The sequence below is a fragment of the Haemorhous mexicanus genome, chromosome 31, assembly GCF_027477595.1.
Source record: "Haemorhous mexicanus isolate bHaeMex1 chromosome 31, bHaeMex1.pri, whole genome shotgun sequence".
NCBI lineage: Eukaryota > Metazoa > Chordata > Aves > Passeriformes > Fringillidae > Haemorhous > Haemorhous mexicanus.
The window spans coordinates 3,725,529-3,750,477 of NC_082371.1; the positions used below are offsets into that span (position 1 = coordinate 3,725,529).

Genomic DNA, 24,949 nt, shown 5'->3' on the forward strand with positions numbered 1-24,949 from the left:
GCAACAGCTCAGTTTGCTCCTACAGCAGAAGGAAAATGTGCAAATTTTTCGTAGTGTTGCAAAACTCCCCAAGTTTTGGCAACTTCTGCCCGGACGGCCTTGCCCTCGACACGGAGATGTGACCAAGCCGGGGTTTTTCCCCTCCCTGAGCCCTGTCAGAGGTGATGGAGGGGACAAGGACAACATTTCCAAAGCCTGGTGGGTGCAACCAGGAACTGGAGCGGAGGAATGAGGCCGGGAGGGGCTCGGGGTTCCCACCTGGCAATTTCCAGGTGCGGGAAATGTAAACTCAAGCCGATGCTTGTGGCAGGTGTGTCACCAGCTCTGATGAAACAAGACCTCAGACAGGTATAAAAGGGCTGCTCCAGGCTCCTGGGGCACATTGACGGATCCAAACCCTCCTTGGAGACCAGGGTGAGTAGGACAGGGATGGTCCTTGCAGGGGAAAGGATGAGGGAGAAGCAGTTTGGGATCCATCAGCCCAGTGTGATGGGTTCTCCTCGGGGTAGAGCAGAAGGTTGGTTTGGGTTGGAAAATGAGGACAAATTAATGGGGTTTTGGTGCCATCTTTGGTGGAGGCACCACTAATTCTGTGCCCTCTGCCCCTGCTTCCCTCACCTGAGAAAGGTCCCCAGGTGTGTTGGAACAAGCTGCTCCTTGGCAAAGCCAAACTGGAGCTGTATCCCAGCAATATCCCCAAATCCCCTCATTTTCTGCTCCCCACCAAGGAGCTCAGGCGCAGCTCCCGCTGATTTTTGCCCCATCTCACTCTTCGAGGTTTGTCCCCAACCCCTGCAGGTCCCCCCAGAGCTCAGCCATGTCCACCAGCACCCACAGCCACGCCGGGAGCCGTCAGTTCCCGGGGAATTGCACCCTGGAGAAGGCCCTGCAGACCGTGGTGGACACGTTCCACCAGTACAGCATCCGCCAGGGCGAGATCGACCTCCTGAGCCTCGGCGACTTCACCACGCTGCTGACGGAGCAGGCGCCGTCCTTCCTGCAGACCTGTGTGAGTGCCCCAGGGACAACCCCACGGGGATGGGGCTCAGGAGCCCCTGGGGGTCGGGGGGTTTCTGCCACGCCCAGTTTGGGGTCACCTCTGCTCTTCCTCCCGCCGCGCGTGGTGGTGGTGGAATCAAACGCAATTTAAAATTCTTCTGGTTTTTGCCATGCCCGGTTGAAAGGTTCCACATGTGTGGCACTGGGAAGTGAATTGAGCTCACACCTGAACAGTCCAGCCACGAGATTTGAGATTTTTCTGGTTTTTGCAAGGCCCAATCGAAAGATTCTCTTTTCAATGGCAGATAAAATGTGAAATCTTTGCTGTCGTCAGCAATCTCGCTCTGGCTCTGATTACGACCCGAGCTGTCGTTTCTCATGTCGTAAAAATTGGTTTTGGAGGTCTGCAGGATAAGAAAATCCATTTGGATCCCTCTTTGAGGTGTCCCCTTGAAATCTGAGACCACACAATTGCATTTTTCCTCCTAACACTGCGAGAAGAAGTGGCTGTGGCATCCATGTGTTGTGTTTGTTGAAGGACCTCAGCAACCTTCTCCAGGGCTTCTTGGGCCTCGGCTGTGAGGGTTCTGGGAGTTCTAATGTTGCAGTCTCCTCTCAATAAGGTGGAAAGTGGTGCAAGTTCATTGTTGGTGATTCCCAAAATTGGCCTTGTCCAACTGATTTCTCCCAAAATTGGCGTGGTCCAATTGGTTTCTCCCAAAATTGGCCTGGTGCAATTGGTTTCTCCCAAAATTGGCCTGGTCCAATGGATTTCTCCTAAAAGCCACTGTGTCCCCAAACCACAGGGATTTGGGACAAAATCCTGTCCCCTCTGGGGTTTAATTTGGGGCTAAGGGCGAGGCAGGGGAGGGTTGGGACATCCTGCAGCTTCCAAACCCTTCCCAGGGCAGAGAAGGATCCACCCAGCTCCAGGAGTGGAGTTGGGACAGGGACGTGACCCCAAATTTAGGAGAGGAACCGGGCTGGCTACTTGGGCAAGCTCTTCCAGGAGACCAACCTGAACAAGGACACCCTCATGTCCCCAAATTTAGGACAGGAACCGGGCTGGCTACTTGGACAAGCTCTTCCAGGAGACCGACCTGAACAAGGACAAGGAGGTGAGCTTTGAGGAGTTCACCATCGTGCTGAGCAAGCTGGCCGACGACGCCCACCGCATCAGCCACGGCTCCGAGCGCTGCGGGCCCGACCAGGACTGAGCCCGGCCGTGGAAAAATGGGAGAGGGAAGCTTGGGGAACTGGGCTCTGGCTGCTCCCTGCCCGCCTGGAGCAGCCCCATGGCACAATAAAGCAGCACTTGAAGTTCTCTGAGCTGTTCCTTGTCCATTGTGGGGGTGGGAGGGACATGGGGACAGAGGGACAGAGGGACAGAGGGACAGAGGGGGGTGGGTGGGGTCACCTGCAGTGATGGTTTTGTCAAAAAACCCTCATGAAGCAAAATGTTCCCAGTGCCCAAAATCCTCTGGTTTGGGATGTTGGGGTTTCAGGGTGTGGTAATGATGACTTTCTGCCGTTCTCGGAGAGTTCAGACACTTCCATGTCCCAACACTGCCACACCCAAATCCCAAATCCCAAATCCTGCACCTCAGGCACTGGGAATGCTCTGCTTGATGACAATTTGGGATTTGGGAAGTTGGGATATCCGGGTGTTGGGATATGGACCCGGGGGGGACAAAGCTGCTGCCCCCTCTCCCCACCCCAGCCACTCTCCTGCCCCTAAAAGTGAGTTTTGAAAGAATTTTGCAATTCTTTGCAACCTCGGGGTGTCCCGGCGGGCCCCTGGGCACCTCCCAGCAGATCCTGGGTTGCTCCTGCTCTGGTTCATGGATCCCTGGCCGAGCCTGGGCCTTGGGGACAGCTGGACAGGGAGGCTGCCCTGCAAGGACACCTGCAGAGCCGCCAAAGTGGTGCCAGCCCCTGTCCCTGTGACCCCCTTGTCCCTCAGTGCCTGCACTGACCACTCACACCTGGGGGTCACCCCTGGCTCAGGCCACCTTGGAACCCCCTGTCCCCCATCCTTGTCCCCCATCCTCGTCCCCCTGGCACCTCCAGGGCGATCAAAGGGAGCCCAATTGCACCAAATTCCTGAAATTGCACCAAAACTCCGCAACACGGCGGCCGCCCCCGGACACCCGGTTGTGAAACGTCCCCGATGTCCCCAGATGTCCTGTTCTGCAGCAGAACCCACCAGTTGTGAAAGCAGAGCACGCCAGCAGCCAGGGCTGGGGGCTGGGGATGGAATCCCGGGGTCCTTTCTCTTGGGAAAGACCTCCAAGGTCGAGTCCAGCCTGTGACCTGTCCCCATCTGGTCACCCAGACCTGTCCACACTTGGTCACCAATGTCCAGCCTGTGACCTGTCCCCACCTGGTCACCCAGATCTGTCCCCACCTGGTCACCCAGACCAATGTCCAGCCTGTGACCTGTCCCCACCTGGTCACCAACTTCCAACTTCTGACGTGTCCCTACCTGGGCCAATGTGCAACTTGTGACCTGTCCCCACCTGGTCACCAATGTCCAGCCTGCCACCTGTCCCCACCTGGTCACCCAGATTTGTCTAGCCTGTGATCTGTCCCCACCTGGCCACCAACTTCCAGCCTGTGACCTGGCTCCACCAGGTCACCCAGATCTGTCCCCACCTGGTCACCCAGACCTGTCCCCACCTGGTCACCAATGTCCAGCCTGCCACCTGTCCCCACCTGGTCACCCAGACCAATGTCCAGCCTGTGACCTGTTCCCAACTGGTCACCCAGATCTGTCCCCACCTGGTCACCCAGACCAATGTCCAGCCTGTGACCTGTTCCCACCTGGTCACCCAGACCTGTCCCCACCTGGTCACCCAGACCAATGTCCAACCCTTCCTTGGACACCTCTAGGGATGGGGACTCCAACCCTCTGTGTCCTGGTTGTCCTTTCCAGGAGGAAATTCCTGCTGGAAGGAGCTTCTGAACTCGGCCTTGTTTTGGCCTCCAAACCCAGGAGGCCCAAGACCAACCTGAGACCGACCATGACAAGACCAGCCCGAGCTGGGCAGGTCAAACAAACCCCAGATGAGATTGCTGAGTCAGCAGGCAGCTCGTTTTGATGAGGAAACGCTGGAAAATCTCGTTTTGCTCCCAAACTTGGCGGCTCGGAGCTGCCAGGCCCGCGCGAGGCCTCCGCCACGCCGAGAAACACCACCACAAAAAAAGCCACAAAGGCAGGCCAGAGGCCTGAAAAGTGAAATAAAAATGCACCTTTCAGCCACACCTGGGCTCTGCAGCTCAGGGCACACCTGGGGTGGGGACAAGCCAGCCTTGGCACGGAGGGAACGGAGCTCCTGGAGCTGGGCCAGGCCGGGAACACGCCCGGATCGTCTTTCATGGACAGCTGGTTGCTGCAGGCTGGGGACGGTCCCGGTGCCACCTGTGCCCCGGGTGACACGGAGCGGGTAGCACTCGGTGTTCTGCTCTGGTGAGGGGTCAAAGGTTGGGCTCGGTGATTTTGGAGGTTTTGGGCAAGGTGTGGGACACTGGGATGCACCAGGGGTGGAGATATTTTGAGGACCTTCAACACCTGGCATCAGCAAACGGCTCTGGAAAGGAGGAAAATGGGGAAAAATCCCAAATGTGGAAAAAATCCCAAATGTGGAAAAAAATCCCAAATGTGGAAGAACTAAAAAGTGGAAAAAATCCCAAATGTGGAAAAATCCCAAATGTGGAAGAACCCAAATGGGGAAAAATCCCAAATGTGGAAAATCCCAAATGTGGATGAACCCAAATGTGGAAAAACCCCAAATGTGGAAAAATCCCAAATACGGAAAAATCCCGAATGTGGAAAAATCCCAAATGTGGAAGATCCCAAATATGGAAAAATCCCAAATATGTAAAAATTCCAAATGTGGAAGAATCCCAAATAAGGAAAAATCCCAAAAGTGGAAGGATCCCAAGGGAAGGGACTTTTGCCCAGAGCTGGTGGTGAATCCCAGCAGGTGAGGGGACAGGGCCACCCCCACCTGAGCTGGTGACACCCCGAGCTTGCGGGAAAAGCCACAGAGCCCCTTTTGGGGAACTTTCTGGAGCCTTGAGCAATGCCAGGGGCGTTGTGGGGCCAGGAACGGGACAGGACGGGGACATTTCACAATGGGGACATTTCATGGCTGGGCTATAAGAGACACCGGGGTGGCACCGGCCCCGCAGCCGCCCCAGGGGACGTCGCTGAGGTGACAAGATGAGCAAGGCAAGTGTGGGGGGCATTTGGGGGTGTCCGTGCTCTTTTCCAGGTGATCCGAGGTGTGAGGATCCTCAGGGAGCTTCTCTTCATCTCCACCCCGGGGTCCTGGCTGGGCAAAACCATCTCCAGAGCCTGTGAGGAGAGAGGTTTCCTCCTGGAAGAGGTTCCTGGCCACCAAAGAGGCTCGGGGACATCAGATCTCCTGCTCTGTGTCCCCACTGAGGGTTTTTGGGGTGTTGTCACCTGCTCTGTGTCCCCACTGAGGGTTTTGAGGTGTTGTCACCTTCTTTGTGTCCCCACAGAGGGTGTTGGGGTGTTGTCACTTTCTCTGTGTCCCCACTGAGAGTTTTGAGGTGTTGTCACCTTCTTTGTGTCCCCACAGAGGGTTTTGGGGTGTTGTCACTTTCTCTGTGTCCCCACTGAGAGTTTTGAGGTGTTGTCACCTTCTTTGTGTCCCCACAGAGGGTTTTGGGGTGTTGTCACCTTCTTTGTGTCCCCAAAGAGGGTTTTGGTTTGTTGTCACCTGCTTGATGTCCCCACTGAGGGTTTTGGGGTGTTGTCACCTTCTTTGTGTCCCCACTGAGAGTTTTGGGGTGTTGTCACCTGCTTGATGTCCCCACAGAGGGTTTTGAGGTGTTGTCACCTTCTTTGTGTCCCCACAGAGGGTTTTGGGGTGTTGTCACTTTCTCTGTGTCCCCACTGAGAGTTTTGGGGTGTTGTCACCTTCTCTGTGTCCCCACTGAGGGTTTTGGGGTGTTGTCACCTTCTTTGTGTGGTATCAGCTGCTCTGGTTGGTTTAGCACCAGAACCAGCCTTAGGCCAGGCCCATTTTGGGGCCAAACCAGCTCTGAGCTCTCACCTGTAGGTGCACAGAGGCTGCGAGGTCCTTCAGCCTCCTTGGAGAAAATTCCAACAGCTCCAAAAAGGAACGTTCCTCCCCAGATTTTCTCCCTCAGCCTCCTTGGAGAAGGAGGTCCTTCAGCCTCCAACAGCTCCAGAGAGAAATGTTCCTCCCCAGATTCTCCTGGATCCAGCCCAGATATCCCAGATTCTCCTGGATCCAGCCTGGTTATCCCAGATTCTCCTGGATCCAGCCCAGTTGTCCCAGATTCTCCTGGATCCAGCCCAGATATCTCAGATTCTCCTGGACCCAGCTCAGATATCCCAGATTCTCCTGGATCCAGCCCAGATATCCCAGATTCTCCTGGACCCAGCTCAGATATCCCAGATTCTCCTGGATCCAGCCCAGATATCCCAGATTCTCCTGGATCCAGCCCAGATATCTCAGATTCTCCTGGATCCAGCCCAGATATCCCAGATTCTCCTGGATCCAGCCCAGATATCTCAGATTCTCCTGGATCCAGTCCAGTTATCCCAGATTCTCCTGGATCCAGCCTGGTTATCCCAGATTCTCCTTGATCCAGCCCAGATATCCCAGATTCTCCTGGATCCAGCCTGGTTATCCCAGATTCTCCTGGATCCAGCCTGGTTATCCCAGATTCTCCTGGATCCAGCCTGGTTATCTCAGATTCTCCTGGATCCAGCCCAGTTATCCCAGATTCTCCTGGATCCAGCCCCGATATCCCAGATTCTCCTGGATCCAGCCCAGTTATCTCAGATTCTCCTGGATCCAGCCCAGATATCCCAGATTCTCCTGGATCCAGCCTGGTTATCCCAGATTCTCCTGGATCCAGCCTGGTTATCCCAGATTCTCCTGGACCCAACTCAGATATCCCAGATTCTCCTGGATCCAGTCCAGATATCCCAGATTCTCCTGGATCCAGCCTGGTTATCCCAGATTCTCCTGGACCCAACTCAGATATCCCAGATTCTCCTGGATCCAGTCCAGATATCCCAGATTCTCCTGGATCCAGCCCAGATATCTCAGATTCTCCTGGATCCAGTCCAGTTATCTCAGATTCTCCTGGATCCAGCCCAGATATCCCAGATTCTCCTGGATCCAGCCTGGTTGTCCCAGATTCTCCTGGGCATTCCGAGTGACCATTTCTCCTGCAGGGCCAGCAGAGCCAGGAGAAGCTGTCGGAGCTGGAGAAGGCCATGGACGCCATCATCGACGTCTTCCACCAGTACTCGCGCCGCGAGGGCGACCTGGACACCCTGACCAAGCAGGAGCTCAAGCTGCTGATGGAGAAGCAGCTGGCCAACTACCTGAAGGTGAGGGGCTGGATCCCAGTGCCTGGAGCATCTCCAGGGTTTGGGTTCACCCCCTTCCTGCTCTGCTCTCCTGCCCAACCACCCCGTCCCAAACGTTCTCCACTGGAGGAACCCTCATCCCCTTCTCTGCAAAAATCAACCCAAAATCTCATTTTCCACACCACAAACACCGCAAAAAACCATTTTTTTTCATTTGGAGCTCACCTTCCTAAAGCCAAAGGAACGTTTTCTCCACCCAGGGATGGAGATTTTGCCCTCACTTTGTCCCCTCTTTCTTCACAGCACGTGAAGAGCCAGGCCACCATCGACCAGATCATGAAGGACCTGGACGTCAACAAGGACGCCCAGATCAGCTTTGGGGAGATGATGCTGCTGGTCACCCGTGTCACCTGTGCCACCCACGAGCACCTGCACGAGGTGGAGGACCACCAGCACCAGCACCACCACCAGCACCAGCACCACCACTGAGCTCCTCCCAGCAATCCTGGAGCTTGGAGAAGGTTCCAGAGCTGAATCCAGCCTTAAAATCCTCCCTCCTCTTCCTCCTCCTCCTCCTCCTCTTCCTCCCAGCGCCGTGGCTTTGCTGCCAAATAAAGATTTCCAAAGCTCTCCTGGGTCTCTGTGGGTTCTCCGGGGTTTTTTCCCTCTCCTAAATCCACCTTTGGGATTGGGAATCTGGGATTTGGGCTTGCACCCAGGATTTGACAGATTTTTGCATTTCCAGCTGGAAAAAAAACCCACTTTTTGTTTTTTTTTGGCCTGCTGTGGTGGTGGGGAGGAGCTGGGAGGAAGGATGGGGAGGGATGAGCAATGTTTTTTGCAGAAAAACCTTTTTGGGGCATTTTTGCTCCACAGGTGGTGGTGGACACGTTAAATTTTGGGCTTAAAAATGGACAAGAAGGTGAAAGAACCCCAATCCCTGACCCAGAACACCCCAAATTTACCCCAAAAATGTTAATTAGTAAATAATTAGCTGCTCTCCAGAGTGAAAAGCTGCCCGGGAGCTCCCCAAACCCTTTTTGGGGCAGAAAACCACCAGAGCTGATTTCCCAAGGGTGACTCAAAGCCCTGAAACCGCCCAGCTCCGGGAAGGAACCTTCCAGAAACTTCCCCAAAGCAGCAAGAGCTGAAGCAAGACGCAATTAATTAAGGCAATTAACACAAGACCTCCCCGGGTTTGCTTCACCCCCAGGTTGCTTCAGCTTCCTCTGGAGGCAGTTTTGACACCCAAAATGTCAAATTCCTCCCAACGGGGTCAAAGCTGGGGGTGCCCTCAGCTCTGTGCCCCAGAAAAAAATGAGGTGTTCTAAAAATGTTTATTTTTAAAATTTATTTTTAAATTTTATTTTTAAATTTCATTTTAAAAAATGTAATAATAAATAATAATAAATAATAATAAATAAATAATATTATTTTGCATTACAAAATAGTATATATGTTATATATTATTATATATTATATATTATATTATTAATATATATAATATACGATATATTATTATGGTATATAATAATATAATATATTATAATAATAGATAATATTATGTTAATATGCACTATTAATACGTGTTCTATTATATTAAAATATATAATTATTTTATTATATAATATATAGTATATTATTAAGTCAATATATAATATAATATATAATAGATAATAGATAATAGATAATATAATGTATAATATATAATATATAATTATTATATATCTATTATAATAGATAATAGATAATAGGTAAAATATTATATATATTATTATATATTATTTATAATATATATTATGCAATATATAATATGAAATAATATAATATGAAATAATATAATATAATATGAAATAAATAATATAATATAATATAATATAATATAATATAATATAATATAATATAATATAATATAATATAATATGAAATAATATATAATATATAATATATAATGTATAATATACAATATACAATATATAATATATAATATATATTATTTTTAATTTATAATATATATTAAGTAATATATAATATAATATAATATAATATAATATAATATAATATAATATAATATAATATAATATAATATAATATAATATAATATAATATAATATAATATAATATAATATAATATAATATAATATAATATAATAATATTGAAATTATAAATAATATATTATTATTTATTTATTTTTAATAATAATCCCCTAATAATCTATACAAATAATAATAATAATCCCCTGAAAGTCTCCGGGATCCGGAGGCGAGCCCGCGCTCCTGCTGCCACCTGCTGGGACGCGACATCGCCAGGATGCGACACTTGGAGAGGCCACCAGGTCCTGCCCGAGCTGCGACCGCCAGGGGAGCTCTGACTTTGACCCTCGTTCGTGGAGAAAATTTCCTAAACTTCAGCCTAGACTGGAACCCACACAAGTGGGAAATTATCGAGAGCAGCGTGGGTGAGAAATTCAATTTTTGGGATTTTTAGTATGCAAGGTGGAGGGCACAGTGTGTCCTCCTGGGTTTCTTCTTCTTCCTCCTTCTTGGGTTTCGTGGCATCTTGTAACCGGGTGGAAAAATCCACACTGGGATCAGTTCTTGGGTGAAAAGGGAGAATAATTTAATTTTCCAGCTCTTAATTGGATAGTTTAATCTTAAAAGACCTCGGAAGAAGAGACTGTTGGCCATTTTGGGCCTTGCTGCCCAACTGACAGCAGTGAGATTGTTTCACTGATAAGAAATAACAAACACAATAATAAACACCTGAGTCCCAACATGAAATATCACCTCGAGTGCCTCCAACCCAGAGAAACCGATGGTTCCCCAGCCTGACTCATCCTCCCAATTCAATTTTTGGGATTTTTAGTATGCAAGATGGAGGGCACAGGGTGCTCTCCTGGATTTCTTCTTCATGCTTCTCCTTCCTTCTTGGGTTTGGGTGGCATCTTGTAACCGGGTGGAAAAATCCACATTTTGGGCTCTTTGGGGTCAGTTCTTCGGTGAAAAGGGAGAATAATTTAATTTTTCAGCTCTTAACTGGATAGTTTAATCTTAAAAGACCTCGGAAGAAGAGGCTGTTGGCCATTTTGGGCCTTGCTGCCCAACTCACATGTGTTTATTATTTCTTATCAGTAAAATAATCTCACTGCTGAGTCCCAACATGAAATATCATCTCGAGTGCCTCCAACCCCGACCCAGAGAAACCCACACCTGGTACCCCCACAGCCATGCCCCAAACCCAGCCCCGAAGGGAATCCCCAAAAATCCCCCAAAAGCTCGGGGGGTCCCTAAAGAGGGGGAGCAGCCAGGGCTGCTGCTGCTGCCCCAAAAGCAGCCAGGGACCTGCCGGGACTTGCTGCCTCTTGCCTCATCCTGCTGCGGGAGGAAAATTTGGCTCCAGCCCGTGGCCTGATCCCATTTCCAACCCAGCGAGGGGCGTGGGTGGCTCTGCAGCCCCTCCTGTCCCAGCCGCGGGGAGATGGCGAGCGAGATCAGCCCCAATCGGGAGATCGCGGTGCCCGAGCTGCCGGGAGCGGCACGCCCTGGGCACGGGGAGGGACCCGGGCAGCGCCGGGCTCCTCCGGGGGCACAACGGGCTGGGCTGGGCTGGGAGCGGCCCCCGAGCCTCTGCCGGGTCCTGGGGATGGATCAGAGCCTGAGCCTGGTCCTGGTTCCATCGGGGCAGGATCAGAGCCTGAGCCCGGATCCATTGGGGCAGGATCAGAACCTGAGCCCAGATTCATCAGGGCAGGATCAGAGCCTGGGCACGGATCCATCGGGGAAGGATCAGAACCTGGTCCTGGTCCTGGTTCCATTGGGGCAGGATCAGAGCCTGAGCCCGAATCCATCAGGGCAGGATCAGAACCTGAGCCCGAATCCATCAGGGCAGGATCAGAGCCTGGGCACGGATCCATTGGGGCAGGATCAGAACCCGATCCCAGATCCATGGGGGCAGGATCAGAACCAGAGCCCGGATCCATCAGGGCAGGATCAGAGCCTGGTCCTGGTCCTGGTTCCATCAGGGCAGGATCAGAACCTGGTCCCAGATCCATCAGGGCAGGATCAGAGCCTGGGCACGGATCCATGGGGGCAGGATCAGAACCTGAGCCCGAATCCATCAGGGCAGGATCAGAACCTGAGCCCGAATCCATCAGGGCAGGATCAGAACCTGGTTCTGGTCCTGGTTCCATCGGGGCAGGATCAGAACCTGAGCCCAGATCCATCAGGGCAGGATCAGAACCTGATCCCAGATCCATCAGGGCAGGATCAGAACCTGGTCCTAGTGCTGGTTCCATCGGGGCAGGTTCAGAACCCGATCCCAGATCCATTGGGGCAGGATCAGAACCTGGTCCTGGTCCTGGTTCAATCGGGACAGGATCAGAACCTGATCCCAGATCCATCATGGCAGGATCAGAACCCGATCCCAGATCCATCAGGGCAGGATCAGAACCCGATCCCAGATCCATCAGGGCAGGATCAGAGCCTGATCCCAGATCCATCAGGGCAGGATCAGAGCCTGGTCCTGGTCCTGGCTCCATCGGGGCAGGATCAGAACCTGATCCCGCATCCATCATGGCAGGATCTCATGCTGATCCTGGATCCATCAGGACAGGATCCCGTGGTGGTCCCCAGGTGTCCCCAGGTGTCCCCTCCGTGCCAGCACTGCCCTGCCAGCTCAGGGCTCCTGCTCCTTTCTCACCACAGCAGCCCCAGCTCTGCTGCCCTTGCCTGAGCTGGCCCAAGGCGCCTCCAGTCTGAGCCCAGTGACATTTAGGACAGCCTAAAAATAAGATTAAACCCCCTTTTCCTGCAGGAATTCTCCAGGTTTGTGACATTTTCCAAACTTTACCCTTGAACCCACAAACCCCTTCTGTTGTAGAGGGAAAAAAAACCCCAATTAGGGGATGTGAAATGCAGAATTTTACATGGGAAGGGAACATCGGGCTGGCTTTGTTGGGGACCCAAGGAGGTGCTTCGTCCCTGACCTACATACACCTCTCCAGGTGTGCCGTAAACATCCTCGGAGCGCAGGATAATGAGGGAGGCTCCTTGGGAAGAGGCAGCCAGAGAACAGGACTGACCGGAAGGAATCTTCTCCTCCTCCCACCCCCGAACCTGCCCGGGGCTGCTCCGAGCCGCTCCCGCCACTCCCGGCCCGGCCCCGGCGGATGCAGGTGAGTCTCCGCCGCTTCTTTTCGTCTTTAAGATGAATTTTTGTGTTTGAAATGAGCTTTTGTGTTCCTGGGGTTGCCTTGGAACCGGCTTTAGCCGGCGGCAGGACGGGATCAGCTCCCGGGCAGGAGGCTGGACGCACCTGGGGCACCTGGGGCACCTGCGGGAGCTGATTCATTCAGCCCCGAGCGCCTGGGTGGTTACAGGGAGCTGCTTCCCTCTAATCGAGCCGGGGAAAGTGGAGAAATGAGGGGAGGCGAGGGGAAAGTGCTCGGAGAAGCCGGGAAAGGAAAGTTTCTCTTTACCTCTGGAGAAATCAAATGCAGGAAGGCTGAGGGGGGATGTTTGGGACCGTTGGAAGGGATTTTTGGGGTTTTTGGAAGGGATGTTTGGGATTTTTGGAAGGGATATTTGGGATCTTTGGAAGGGATTTTTGGGATTGTTGGAAGGGATGTTTGGGGCGATCATTGGAAGAGATATTTGGGATCATTGGAAGGGATATTTGGGAGTTTTGGAAGGGATGTTTGGGATCATTGGAAGGGATGTTTGGGAGTTTTGGAAGGGATATTTGGGATTTTTGGAAGGGATGTTTAGGATCAATGGAAGGGGTATTTGGGGATTATTGGAAGGGATGTTTGGGATCATTGGAAGGGATATTTGGGTTTATTGGAAGGGATGTTTGGGATCTTTGGAAGGGATATTTGGGGGGATTTTTGGAAGGGATATTTGGGATTTTTGGAAGGGATGTTTGGGGGGATTTTCCTGCCACCCTGACAGTGGCTGTGGCCTCAGGCTCTGCTCCTCTGCAGGACTGGAGCCATGTCCAGGCTCATCAAAGCCATCACTGACATGATGCAGAGCTCCCAGGGCAACGCCAGGAAGGGCAGGAAATCAGAGACCTTCAGCAGGAGCGAGTTCAAGAAGCTGATCCAGCAGGAATTCGTTCCTGTCAAGGTAACAGCAGGGCCTGGAGGGGGAAGAGGGGCTGGGAAAGGGACCTGGAATTGTTGGAGTGAGTTAATAAAGGGACTGGGAATGTTGGGAATGTTGGGAATGTTGGGAATGTTGAGCCTGTGGAGACCCCAGAGCCCCTCCAGCATCTGCAGGGGCTCCAGGGAAGCTGGAGAGGGACTTTTCCTCAGGAACTGCAGGGACAGAGAGGTTGGATGGACACGCACAGCTGGGCACTCCCCATGGGCCGTTCGGGCACCCAAAATTTGGGATGTGGGTGCTGGGGACGCTGCAGCCACTGGGGGAGGTCGTTCCCGCTGTCACCACATCCCCCTCTGCCCTCTGGGGTATTTCGGGCTGGACGGGGGGGTTTGGGGGTCGGCAGCAGCCCCCCCCACATCCCGGCTGGGCTGGGGTCTCTCCTCTCTGGGGGTTTTTCCTGCGGAGCTCCCGCGCCCCCTCCCCTTCTCCCACAGGGGCAGCTCCAGCTCTGCAGCTCTGGCAGCGGGTTTGGACCCCTCCAGCACCTCGGGCTGAGGGGTCCCGGCCCTTCCCCACCTCGGGAGGGGCTGACGGGGTCGTGTCCCCCCTCAGAGGTCCCCGAGCAGCAAGTACAGAGCCATCCCCCGGCCCTCGGAGCCCGACACAGAGCCCATCAACAAGGAGAGGGCTCCCGCCAAGCCCTGCGTCTACTGAGGGCTCTCGGCTGCTCCTGGCACGTGGAGGGAGCAGGTGAGGGACAGCAAGGTGATGTCACCCGTGGGACACCCCCTGGGGTGGGGACAGAGCCGTCCCTGTGCCCGGTGTCACCCCCAGGTGACAAGGTGTGGTCATGGTGGTGAGCCCAGCCCGGCGGGGAGGGTGGGGTGGAGCAGGAGCTGGGCTCTGCAGGGCGTTAATCAGCTCTTAATTAAACCTGCGCAGTAATTGGGCACCAATCAGTGCCAATCAGAGCGGGCTGGAGGGAGGGACTCGAGCCCTGCCAGGTTTTGTGGGCTCACCCCCCGTGGGTTTTCCTCCCTTTCTGTAGGATTGCTGAGATCTCCTTCCAGGCTTTTCCTGCTCCTCCTTCCAGACCAGGAACATCCTGGGACAAGTGAGGACCACACCCAGCTCCACCAATTTACCTCCATGAGGCAAAAAATATCCCCAGGTGTCCTTCAGTCCCCACGTTCCAACGGCGTCTCCTCGGGGTGCTTGAAAAACGCAGCTTTGAAGGCTTGGAGGGGGTGGCTGGGGGCAGATTTTCTCTTTTTTTCCTCATAAAAAGCAAAAAATCTCAACCCCGTTGAAATCTCAGCCCCTTCACCCCGGTTATTAATGGGGAGAAAGTGGAAAAAAATCCCTGGTTAACAGGGCTGGGTTGAGCAGGGTAATTATTTGGGTCAGCCTGTACAGCAATAACGAGCCCAGAGTGACAATTCCGGGGGGAAAATTAAAATTTCATTTTTTGTTGGGAGTTCAGCTCGTTTGGAGTCAACAGCAAAATTCCCACGGGATTTTGGGGGGTGGACTCACCGAAAATGCACCTCAGCTGCAGCCAATCCTTCAGCTCTGCCTGAGGGGGCTCCTTGTGGTTTTTAGGGCGATCTTTCTGCACTGTAAATATCCCAAAGGTGATTTTTCCTTGCTTGTTTTTCCCCTTTCTCACATGAACGGTTGTAAAACCCCAAAAACCCCAATAAAAACCGTCCAACCTGGTGCCTGCCTGGATTTTAGGAGCCTCCCGAGGCTGGAGGGTGTGGTGGGGAAACTCCAAGGGGTTGGGAGGGTCTGGGGGCTGTGGGGTCCTGGAGGGCACGCTGGGGGTGGGGGGAGGTTTCTGGGATTTCTGCAATGTTGGGATTCTGCAGGGGTGATCCACCCAGGAATGATCCCACAGGGATGATCCCATAGGGGTGATTCCCCCAGAAATGATCCCACAGGGGTGATCCCACAGGAATGATCCCACAGGGATAATCCCACAGGGGTGATCCACAGGGGTGATCCCACAGGGGTGATTCCACAGGAATGATCCCACAGGGGTGATTCCCCCAGGGGTGATCCCACAGGGGTGATCCCACAGGAGTGATTCCCCCAGGGGTGATCCCACAGGGGTGATCCCACAGGGGTGATTCCCCCAGGGGTGATCCCACAGGAATGATCCTACAGGGATGATCCCCCAGGAATGATCCCACAGGGGTGATCCCACAGGAATGATCCCACAGGAATGATCCCACAGGGATAATCCCCCAGGGGTGATTCCCCCAAGAATGATCCCACAGGGGTGATCCCACAGGGGTGATTCTCCCAGGAATGATCCCCCAGGGGTGATCCCCCATCAATGATTCCCCCAGAAACGATCCCACAAGGATGATCCCACAGGAATGATCCCACAAGGATGATCCCACAGGAATGATCCCCCAGGGGTGATTCCCCCAGGAATGACCCACGGTCCCCAGAGCATTCTGAAGGTTCAGGGGGAGCCCAGCTCCATCCCGAACCCCTCCTGAATCCATCTGGATCCTTCCGGATCACGGAGGGGGAGTTGGGGATCAGCCATGCCAGGGGTCTTTCCCAACCTCCTCCATCCCGTGACTCTGAGTTTAGGGACACACCGAGCCCAGAGGGATTCAGGGAATGTGGCTCTTCACTGGGCACCTCACGGGGCCAGGGCACAGGTGACCCGTGGGGACAGAGGAGCTGGCAGGTGTGGCTGCAGTGCCACCACCCCCATGGTCCCAATTGTCCCCAACCCCTCCCCTGTCCCTTGGCGCTGCTGTGCAGATCCTGGAGCTCCTTCCTGGGATCTGGAGTAATTCCAGGATGGAGGAATCCATTGCTGGTCCATCATCAGCCACGAGATGATCCTGACCTCCCGTCACATTCACCTTTTCTGGAAAAATCCCTCGGCCCAGGATTTTTCTCCTGGGAAGCTGAGAAGCCTCAGAGAAAAGGGAAACAATTCTTAATCTCATTTGCTTCTCCTGAGTTTTGCTGGTCTGGAATGGGTTTGGAGATTGTTTACCCCCAGGTGGTTGTTTTGTTGGTTTCTGGTCTGAATTATTTTGTCTCGTTGCCAAGCTGTGTCGGGACTCTGGAGACAGTCACAAATTTTTCATGATTGTCTTTTTTTGCCTTCTGTCTGGATGCTTTCTGTATTCTTTAGTACAGTTTAGTTAGGATTCTTTAACATAATATATCATAAAATGATATGATAAAATAAAGTAGCATAAAATAAAAATTATAATAAAGTAATAAATCAGATTTCTGAGAACATGGAGTCAGATCTGTCATTCCTTCCTGCCCCGGGGATCACTGCAAATGCAACAACCTCCCTCCCTGCACCCCAACCCCAACCCCATCCCAGCTCTGTGTCCTCCTCTGGGAAGTGATTCCCCAAAGGAGGAAAATCCACCTGTAAAGGAGGGAAATCCACCTGTAAAGGAGGGAAATCCACCTGTAAAGGAGGGAAATCCACCTGGAAAGAGGAAAATCCACCTGTAAAGGAGGAAAATCCACCTGTAAAGGAGGGAAATCCACCTGTAAAGAGGAAAATCCACCTGTAAAGGAGGAAAATCCACCTGGAAAGGAGGAAAATGCACCTGTAAAAGTGGAAAATCCACCTGTAAGGAGGGAAATCCACCTGTAAAGGAGGAAAATCCACCTGTAAGGAGGGAAATCCACCTGTAAAGAGGAAAATCCACCTGGAAAGGAGGAAAATCCATCTGTAAAGAGGAAAATGCACCTGTAAAGTGGAAAATCCGCCGCTGCTGCCAGAGTTCCCTGAGTGTGAGAGCAGGGAATGAGGATCCGGGGTGGGAACAGCCCTGTGTGGGGGGTGTCTCTCTTTTTTCCCGGAAATGAGACAGCTCCGTGTCACTGAGCTGTGGCTCCAAGCCCGATTCCTGACTGGCCTCCCTGTGTTTACAGCTCCCTGACTCACTGCGATCGTTATCGCTCCGTTTTTATCTCCTTCCTGTGCCAATTGCCAGCCTCACCTGCCTGCACTGAGGTGCTGCTTTTCCAAAGGTTCCTCTGCTCGTGCTGGGTGAAATTAAGCCCAGGTTTAATTATAGCTCCTTCTCCAGCTCCCAGAGCTTAATCCTTGCTCTGGAGCTGGAACTGGATAAAGCCAGGAATGGTGCGGGTAAAAAAAGAGGGGAAAGTGGTTTTTTCTTCTCCAGGAGATCCCAACCCTAAAAGTCCATCCTGGGCTGTCTCCCTGATTCTGGAGAACATCCCAGCCCTAAACCCCCATCCTGGTTCTGGAGAACATCCCAGCCCTAAAACCCCATCCTGGTTCTGGAGAACATCCCAGCCCTAAACCCCCATCCTGGTTCTGGAGAACATCCCAGCCCTAAAACCCCATCCTGGATCTGGAGAACATCCCAGCCCTAAACCCCCATCCTGGTTCTGGAGAACATCCCAGCCCTAAAACCCCATCCTGACTCTGGAGAACATCCCAGACCCAGATCCCCATCCTGGGCTGGTTCTGGAGAACCTCCCAGCCCTAAAACCCCATCCTGGTTCTGGAGAACCTCCCAGCTCTAAAACCCCATCCTGGTTCTGGAGAACCTCCCAGCCCTAAACCCCCATCCTGGCTCTGGAGAACATCCCAGCCCTAAACCCCCATCCTGGCTCTGGAGAACCTCCCAGCCCTAAACCCCCATCCTGGCTCTGGAGAACATCCCAGCCCTAAAACCCCATCCTGGTTCTGGAGAACATCCCAGCTCTAAAACCCCATCCTGGGCTGGCTCTGGAGAACATCCCAGCCCTAAAACCCCATCCTGGGCTGACGCTGGAGAACCTCCCAGCCCTAAACCCCCATCCTGGCTCTGGAGAACATCCCAGCCCTAAACCCCCATCCTGGCTCTGGAGAACATCCCAGCCCTAAACCCCCATCCTGGCTCTGGAGAACCTCCCAGCCCTAAAACCCCATCCTGGGCTGGTTCTGGAGAACCTCCCAGCCCTAAAACCCCATCCTGGGCTGGCTCTGGAGAACATCCCAGCCCTAAAACCCCATCCTGGGCTGCCTCCCTGATTCTGGAGAACCTCCCAGCCCCAGATCCCCATCCTGGGCTGCCTCCCTGGGTCTGGAGTGCAAGGAAACACCAACACCAGCGGGATTTAGGGAATGTGACTCTTTATTGGGCACAGCCCAGCCCTTGCCAGGCTCTGGAGGGCACCGGGGAGGCTTCGGGACCGCCGAGGAGGTGACAGGGAGCCAGTCCCCATATGGCCTTGTCTGCCAGAGCTGGGACAAGGTGATGGCCACGCTGTCACTTCATCTTCTGCTGGGGCATCTGCAGCACCTGCTGCTGCTGCTGCTGCTGCTGCTGCTGGACCTGCACCTGCGGCTTCCCGTGGCAGCTGGAGCCACCAGAGCTGTGACAGCCACCGCCGCCCGAGCTGTGACAGCCACCACCACCGGAGCTGTGACAGCCGCCACCACCGGAGCTGTGACAGCCCCCAGAGCTGCCACCGGAGCTGTGGCAGCCCCCAGAGCTGCCACCGGAGCTGTGACAGCCACCACCACCGGAGCTGTGGCAGCCGCCACCCCCCGAGCTGTGGCAGCCGCCGCTGCTCTGGCGCTGCTGCCGGTGGCACTGGTCCTTGTCCTGGCGGGAGCACATGGTGCTGTGCTGGGTCACCTGTGGGGACACAGCAGCTGGCAGGGGCTTCTCCTTCCTGCTCCTGCCCTTCCAGGCAGCAGGAATCCAGGTGTTCCTTGTCCCAGTCCCAGCCAGATCCCACATTTCTGGATCCTTTTCCCCCCTGGCATTGTCCCACCGAAGGTGTTGGGGACACCCAGGCCATGCCTGGCTTTCCAAAACCAGAATCAAGACCCCAGACCCTCCCTCCACGTCCCCACCTCTGCTCCCTCTGAACCCCCAGGCTCCCTCCTCACCCACCCCGGAACAAATCCCAGCCCCGTTCCAGGTGTGGAGATCCAAACTCACCCCCCGAGGGTTCTGGAGCCCCCCAGCTCTTACCTGAGCTGCTTGTGCAGGAAGAGATGAGGAAGGATGAGAGGCAATGAGGCTTTTGGGGACTTTTATACCCTCTCTGCACACCCCACCTGGAGAAGCCCCTCCCTGTCCCGTTCATTTAATTCGCTGGTGGCTTTTTCTTTTCTTTTTTTTTTTTTTTTTTTGCCTCCCCATTTCTGGGGCTCCTGGGGTGACTCACCTGATCCACGCTGGGATTGCCTCTCCTTGTAGGTCGCCTTTCCTGTCCACAGAGCTGTAATTGCTGGCTCTGCCTGTGCAGGGCCGGGCTGGGGGAGCCGTGTGGGTGGCCCTGGTTTCCCCAGGTCAGGTTTGCTGTCGATCACACCCCGGGAGTGATTCGGGTTCAGGGGGAGATGATGTCTCACCCCCAAACCACAACTTCCCTCCAGGATGTCCTGAGGTTCTCTGGGCCTGCAACTCCCCTGAAAACTGAGGTGGGCCTGGAAGAGGCAGAAACAGTTTTGGGAAAGGAGAAAACTCTGCTTTAGCAGGAATTCCCTGGGCACTGGTGAGGGGAATGTCCAGCGCTGTGTCCAGTTCTGGGCATGCATGGCAAGAGGGGCTGGAGAGGGTCCAGAGAAGGGAATGGAGCAGGTGAAGGGGCTGGAGAACTCCTGAGGGAACTGGGGGAGCCCACCCTGGACAAAAGGGGGTTCAGGGGAATTTCTGACTCTGCACAACTCTGACAGGAGGCTCAGGTGGGAATCAGGAGGAATTTTTTCCTTGGAAGGGGTTTGGAGTCACCTGGAGGTGTCCAAGGAAGGCCTGGCTGTGACCCTCTGGCCTGGGGACAAGGTGGGGATGGGGCACAGCTTGGACTGGATGGCCTTGGGGGGGCTTTTCCAACCTCTGGGATTTTGGGATTTGCCTGGAATCACCTTTGGCTCGTTCCTCTTAGAACTGGTCAAAACACAGTGGGGCGATGAGGAAACTCCAAGGTTTCCTGCCAGGAGGACCTCAAGCAGTTGGAATTCTTATTTTTGGAAGGAATAAGCCCTGCCCTGGGTAACGATCCAGGATTAGCAAGGTGCTTAATTATGTGGTTGAGTCTCAGCCCGGGAACAAATCCATGGTTTTATTCCAGGTGAGCTGCTCCAGTGCTGCTGGAGGAGGAGGAGGAAGAGGAGGAGGAGGAGGAAGAGGAGGAGGAGGAGGAGGAGCCCTCGGCCACACACAGTTGTGGGCAACTGGCAGACCCCCGGGACTTTCTCCAGAGCTGCAGGAACACCATTTTTGCATTTTCCTTGATCCCCAATTAGCTCCTAATTGGGGCCAGCAAATCCCGGATGCACAGCCCCACACGGAGAGCTCAGGAGAGGCAATAATTTGGGATACTCCCTGTACCTTTCTGCTGCGTGGGCTGGGAATTCTTTAGGACCATGGAGCTTGCTTGGCTCCTCCTGTCGCTGCTTATGGAAGACATTGCAATCGTTAAACTGGAAGCAAAAAAAGGCTGAAATCTGGATTTTCCCACCTAGGAGCTGCTGTTGGTTTTATTGGAGTGAAAAATCTTGGGAAACAGTGGGTGGGAAATATTTGCCTTCCTCCCAAGCTCTGCTGCCTTTGATTTATTGATTTTATGGAGATGGAGGCTGAGTGGTTCCTGCCATCCAAACCCCATCCACATTTGCTGGTACCCAAACCAGAGGATTTTGGGAAAAGTGGGAGGACAGGGCAGGTGAAGGAACCAGGTGAGCAACCTGCAGCTTCTTTTGTGTTGCCAAACTGCTGCCACGATCTAGAACAGTGTCAGGACAAACTGTGGCTGGGTTTGGTCGCTGCTCTTCAACTGGGTTTTGTTCTGGCCTCAGCAGAAATGTGGGCAATGACTTCTGAGAAAAAAACACTCAAAGGTATTTTTGGCTCTTGGCATCTCCCTGTGTTCATTTCTTGGTGTTTTAATTGCCCTGAGTTTGTTAACAATGGGCACCTCTACATTTTGTGGTTGGCCACGCCTTGGAAATGGGTTTTGAATTGGGGGGCACAAGGAAAACCCCAGACTGGGACAAGGAGCCTTCCTGAGCCACCCCTGCTCCAAAAACAGGGAGTGAGCTGCTGCCTGCACCCTTTTCAGCAATGCCAGAAATTTCTGATCCTCCTGACGCACTCGAGAACAATCTTATCGTGGTAACATCCATTTCGTGAATGGCAATACCAGAGCAATAAATTACCCAATTCCTTTTAATTACAAGCTGAGAAGAAATTCAGCAGCTCGTTGTGTAACCATCGAGCAACGCCCCTGGCACGACCCAGAGCTTGGGCAGGGCTGGGCACAACTTTTCTAGGAAGGGTGGCTGGGAGTTTGCCACCAGCACGTGGAGGTACCTCCCACAGGGGCGGTGTTTTGGGGCCAAATGGCAAAAAAAAAAGTTTTATTTTTCTATAGGGCTTTTTGGCTCAAAACCTCTCAGAAATTATGGATTATGGTGGCTCAAATGTAGTCACAGACTGATCCACGCACAACTGTGCCAGCTGAGCAAAGCGTTTATTTCAGCACCCACAGACAAGCTCAGGACGGGTTACAGGACACACCAGGGGAGGGAAGGACACATTGTCCTTGGAAATTGGAAATTCCTGGGCACATGCAAAGCTTTCGGAAGGTGGCACAGGATCCAGGGCACTCCTGTGGATCACCTGCAGCTGGTGGGGTGATCACTTGTCATCGGAGGGTTTTCGGTGGATGTGCTGGAGGCACACCTCCGTGTTTCCATGGCAGGATGCTATGCTGGCCCCGTGGAATCCGGATCCGCTGCTCCCGTGGCTGCCAGATATGCCCCCGTGGAAATTGAATCCGCTATTGCTCATATGACAACCAGCTCCGCCGCTGCTCGCGTGGCTAACGGAGCCGCCGCTGTCTGCGTGGCTAACGGGTCCGCCACTGCTCGTGTGGCTACCAGATCCACCACTGCTCGCCTGGCTACCAGATCCACCACTGCTCGTGTGGCTACCAGATCCACCACCGCTCGCCTGGCTACCAGATCCACCACCTCTCCCACGGCTACTGGATCCGCCACCTCTCCCGGGGCTACCAGATCCGCCACCGCTCCCGGGGCTAGCAGGTTTGCCGCCTCTCCCAGGGCTACCAGGTCTGCCACCTCTCCCGGGGCTACCAGGTCTGCCACCTCTCCCGGGGCTACCAGGTCTGCTGCCTCTCCCGGGGCTACCAGGTCTGCCGCCTCTCCCGGGGCTACCAGGTCTGCCACCTCTCCCGGGGCTACCAGGTCTGCCGCCTCTCCCGGGGCTACCAGGTCTGCTGCCTCTCCCGGGGCTACCAGGTCTGCCAATGCCCCAGACACAACGGGATTCCCCGCTGTGCTGGGAGGACCGTTCCTCGTCCTGGCGGGAGGACATGGTTGGAGACCTGCTGGGAAAACTCATCCGTGAGTGAAAGCAATGAGCAAGTATCCAAGGCTGCGTTGGATGGGACTTGGAGCACCCTGGGATGTGCTAGTACTAAAACCAGTGAGCGGATTTTAAGGTCCCTTCTAACCCAGCCCTTGCCATGGTTTCATGATTCCATAATTCCATGATTTCCCAGTTCTAAGCCAAGCTTTTGAGCAGGAGAAGAGTAATCGCCGCACATCTACCCGTGATGGCCCCCTTGTACATCAGAGAAGTGAAAAGAGAAGAGCTGGACAGACTCCAGAGCTGGCAGAGCCCTCAGCCACCCGAGCCAGGAATTTTTATGCTTTCCTACTTGGCAGAAGGACCGAGACGGAGATAGGACACGGAAGAGAAGTGCCCAAGAGCTCAGGACTGGGGGGACGCTGGAGAGCGATACGAGAGCAAAAACCAGATGGATCTGAACTCACCTGGATCGGAAGGAGCTCGAGAGGAGACGCTGAGGAGCTGAGACACTGAGGAGAAACGGGGAGCGGGGGCTTTTAAAGTCTAAATTGGGTTTCTCTGGAAATGGGAGGGACGTGATTGCTCAGCGCCCTGAGCACTTGGCTAATTAGGAGTATTTCCTTCCCCCCCCGCCGTTGCTTTGATACATGGAGCAGATAAAAATATTAATTGTCCATCAGGCCTGGCCCCCACGTGGGTGCTGCAGGGCTGGGAGAGTTTGGGAGGGTTTTTGTCACCTTTGATTGTGGCATTTACCTGTTCCTTGTGCCCAGTTCTGAACTGAGATGGGACAGGTGTTGGAGGGTGGGAAGGTGGGATTGTGGGGTGGGGTGGTAAAGGAAACCCAGAAATAAAAGGGAAAGGGAAAAGGACCAAAAAAGGCCGTGGTGGTGGGTAGCAAAAATAAACATAATTGGACAGGGCCTAGCATAAAAGAAACACCAAAAATTCTGAATGAAGTCAGCAGAAAGCACTAAAAGCAGGGCTGGCATTTTTCAACCCAGTCCTTTCTTTACTTCAAGGCTTTCAACCCAAACAGAAAGAATTTAAAGCCCATAGGATGTGGGAAGCATCCTGGTAGGAGCCAAAGGACATCGGGATCTGCCTCTTCAACACTCTGCTTTGGGGACAAAAGTGTCTTTGTGCCCATGGAGAGCTTCAGGTCCCATCTCCTGCAGGACCCTAGAGGCCACTGGGATATTAAAAATAGCCTGGATTGAATGAAAATAAAACACAGAGTCCAGGAGACCCCTTGGTCCCCAAAGGAGCTGAACCACTGGAACTGAGAGATGGGGAAATCCGGATTCCTCACTTGGCATATTTCACAAACACGGGGGAAATGGAAATCCTTGTGAAACTCGTTATCCGTGATTAATTACAGCCCTGATTCCGTGATGGGGATAAACCTGTTCCATCGATGGAGACAAACACCTGAGCAGGGCCTGGGCCCACGTCGGGGGCAGGACTGTGCTGACCCCACAGCTGCTCTCTGTATCCCCTACAAAGCTCCTGTTCCTTGGAGAGGCCTCCCTGGATCCACAGACACCACTCTGAGAGGGAAATGGCTTTTTTTGGGTCATTTGTTGGTTTTATGAAGGAATTGCCCTTGCAGAGGTTGGCGAGGGAGGCTTGGGGCGGTGTCGCTGTCAGTGTCCACCCTAAAACCCCCACCCTGCACCTGCTTTTGCTTCTTTCCCTTTTCCTGCAGGAGAAATCCCCACCCTGGGAGGTGGCTGATGGTGCCATGGGCCCTGTCCTGACGTCAGGAGGGGATGGAGGTGTTCACCTGGGCTGGGGAGGTGCCAGGAGCTCCGAGCACACGGGGCCGTGACTCACAGCGGCTCCACATCCCTGCTTGGCCCCAAAAATCCTCCCAGGGGGTTCCTACCAGACCCCACCAGAAATTTAGGGCCTTTCAGAGCCATTCCCAAATCCTTTTCCTGCCTTTTTTCCCCCAGGGCTTTTTTTTTGGAGGTTTTTGGTGCCAATCCAGCTGCTCCCGTTGCCTCGCGGTCCCAAATAGACCCTGAGCTTTTTCCCTCTCCGATAAAAAGTGGATTTTTCCTACACAACGTTATTAATATTTAATTACCCCCTTGCATAA

General features: G+C 53.4%; 3 protein-coding genes and 1 long non-coding RNA gene across 4 annotated transcripts; 2 read left to right on the plus strand and 2 right to left on the minus strand.

Annotated features, from left to right (window-relative positions):
• Window positions 1-296: 296 nt before the first annotated feature.
• On the plus strand, window positions 297-2,323 carry LOC132340234 (protein S100-A12-like). The gene is made up of 3 exons (XM_059871101.1): window positions 297-414; window positions 799-1,009; window positions 2,052-2,323. The coding sequence occupies exons 2-3, from the start codon at window positions 818-820 to the stop codon at window positions 2,214-2,216; spliced, it is 357 nt and encodes a 118-aa protein (XP_059727084.1). The 5' UTR covers window positions 297-414; window positions 799-817; the 3' UTR covers window positions 2,217-2,323.
• A 2,778-nt stretch (window positions 2,324-5,101) lies between these two features.
• Window positions 5,102-8,011, plus strand: LOC132340235 (protein MRP-126-like). The gene is made up of 3 exons (XM_059871103.1): window positions 5,102-5,233; window positions 7,244-7,402; window positions 7,685-8,011. Exons 1-3 carry the CDS (start codon window positions 5,225-5,227, stop codon window positions 7,868-7,870), a joined length of 354 nt encoding a protein of 117 aa, XP_059727086.1. The 5' UTR covers window positions 5,102-5,224; the 3' UTR covers window positions 7,871-8,011.
• A 10,601-nt stretch (window positions 8,012-18,612) lies between these two features.
• On the minus strand, window positions 18,613-19,564 carry LOC132340236 (keratin-associated protein 5-4-like). Its single transcript, XM_059871104.1, has 2 exons — window positions 19,480-19,564; window positions 18,613-19,137 (listed from the first exon to the last, which is right to left on the minus strand). Exon 2 carries the CDS (start codon window positions 19,117-19,119, stop codon window positions 18,766-18,768), a length of 354 nt encoding a protein of 117 aa, XP_059727087.1. The 5' UTR covers window positions 19,120-19,137; window positions 19,480-19,564; the 3' UTR covers window positions 18,613-18,765.
• Window positions 19,565-21,963: 2,399 nt separating this feature from the next.
• On the minus strand, window positions 21,964-23,575 carry LOC132340254 (uncharacterized). The gene is made up of 2 exons (XR_009489822.1): window positions 23,310-23,575; window positions 21,964-22,858 (listed from the first exon to the last, which is right to left on the minus strand). It is a non-coding gene; the product is annotated as an uncharacterized LOC132340254 (long non-coding RNA).
• Between the last annotated feature and the right edge of the window lie 1,374 nt (window positions 23,576-24,949).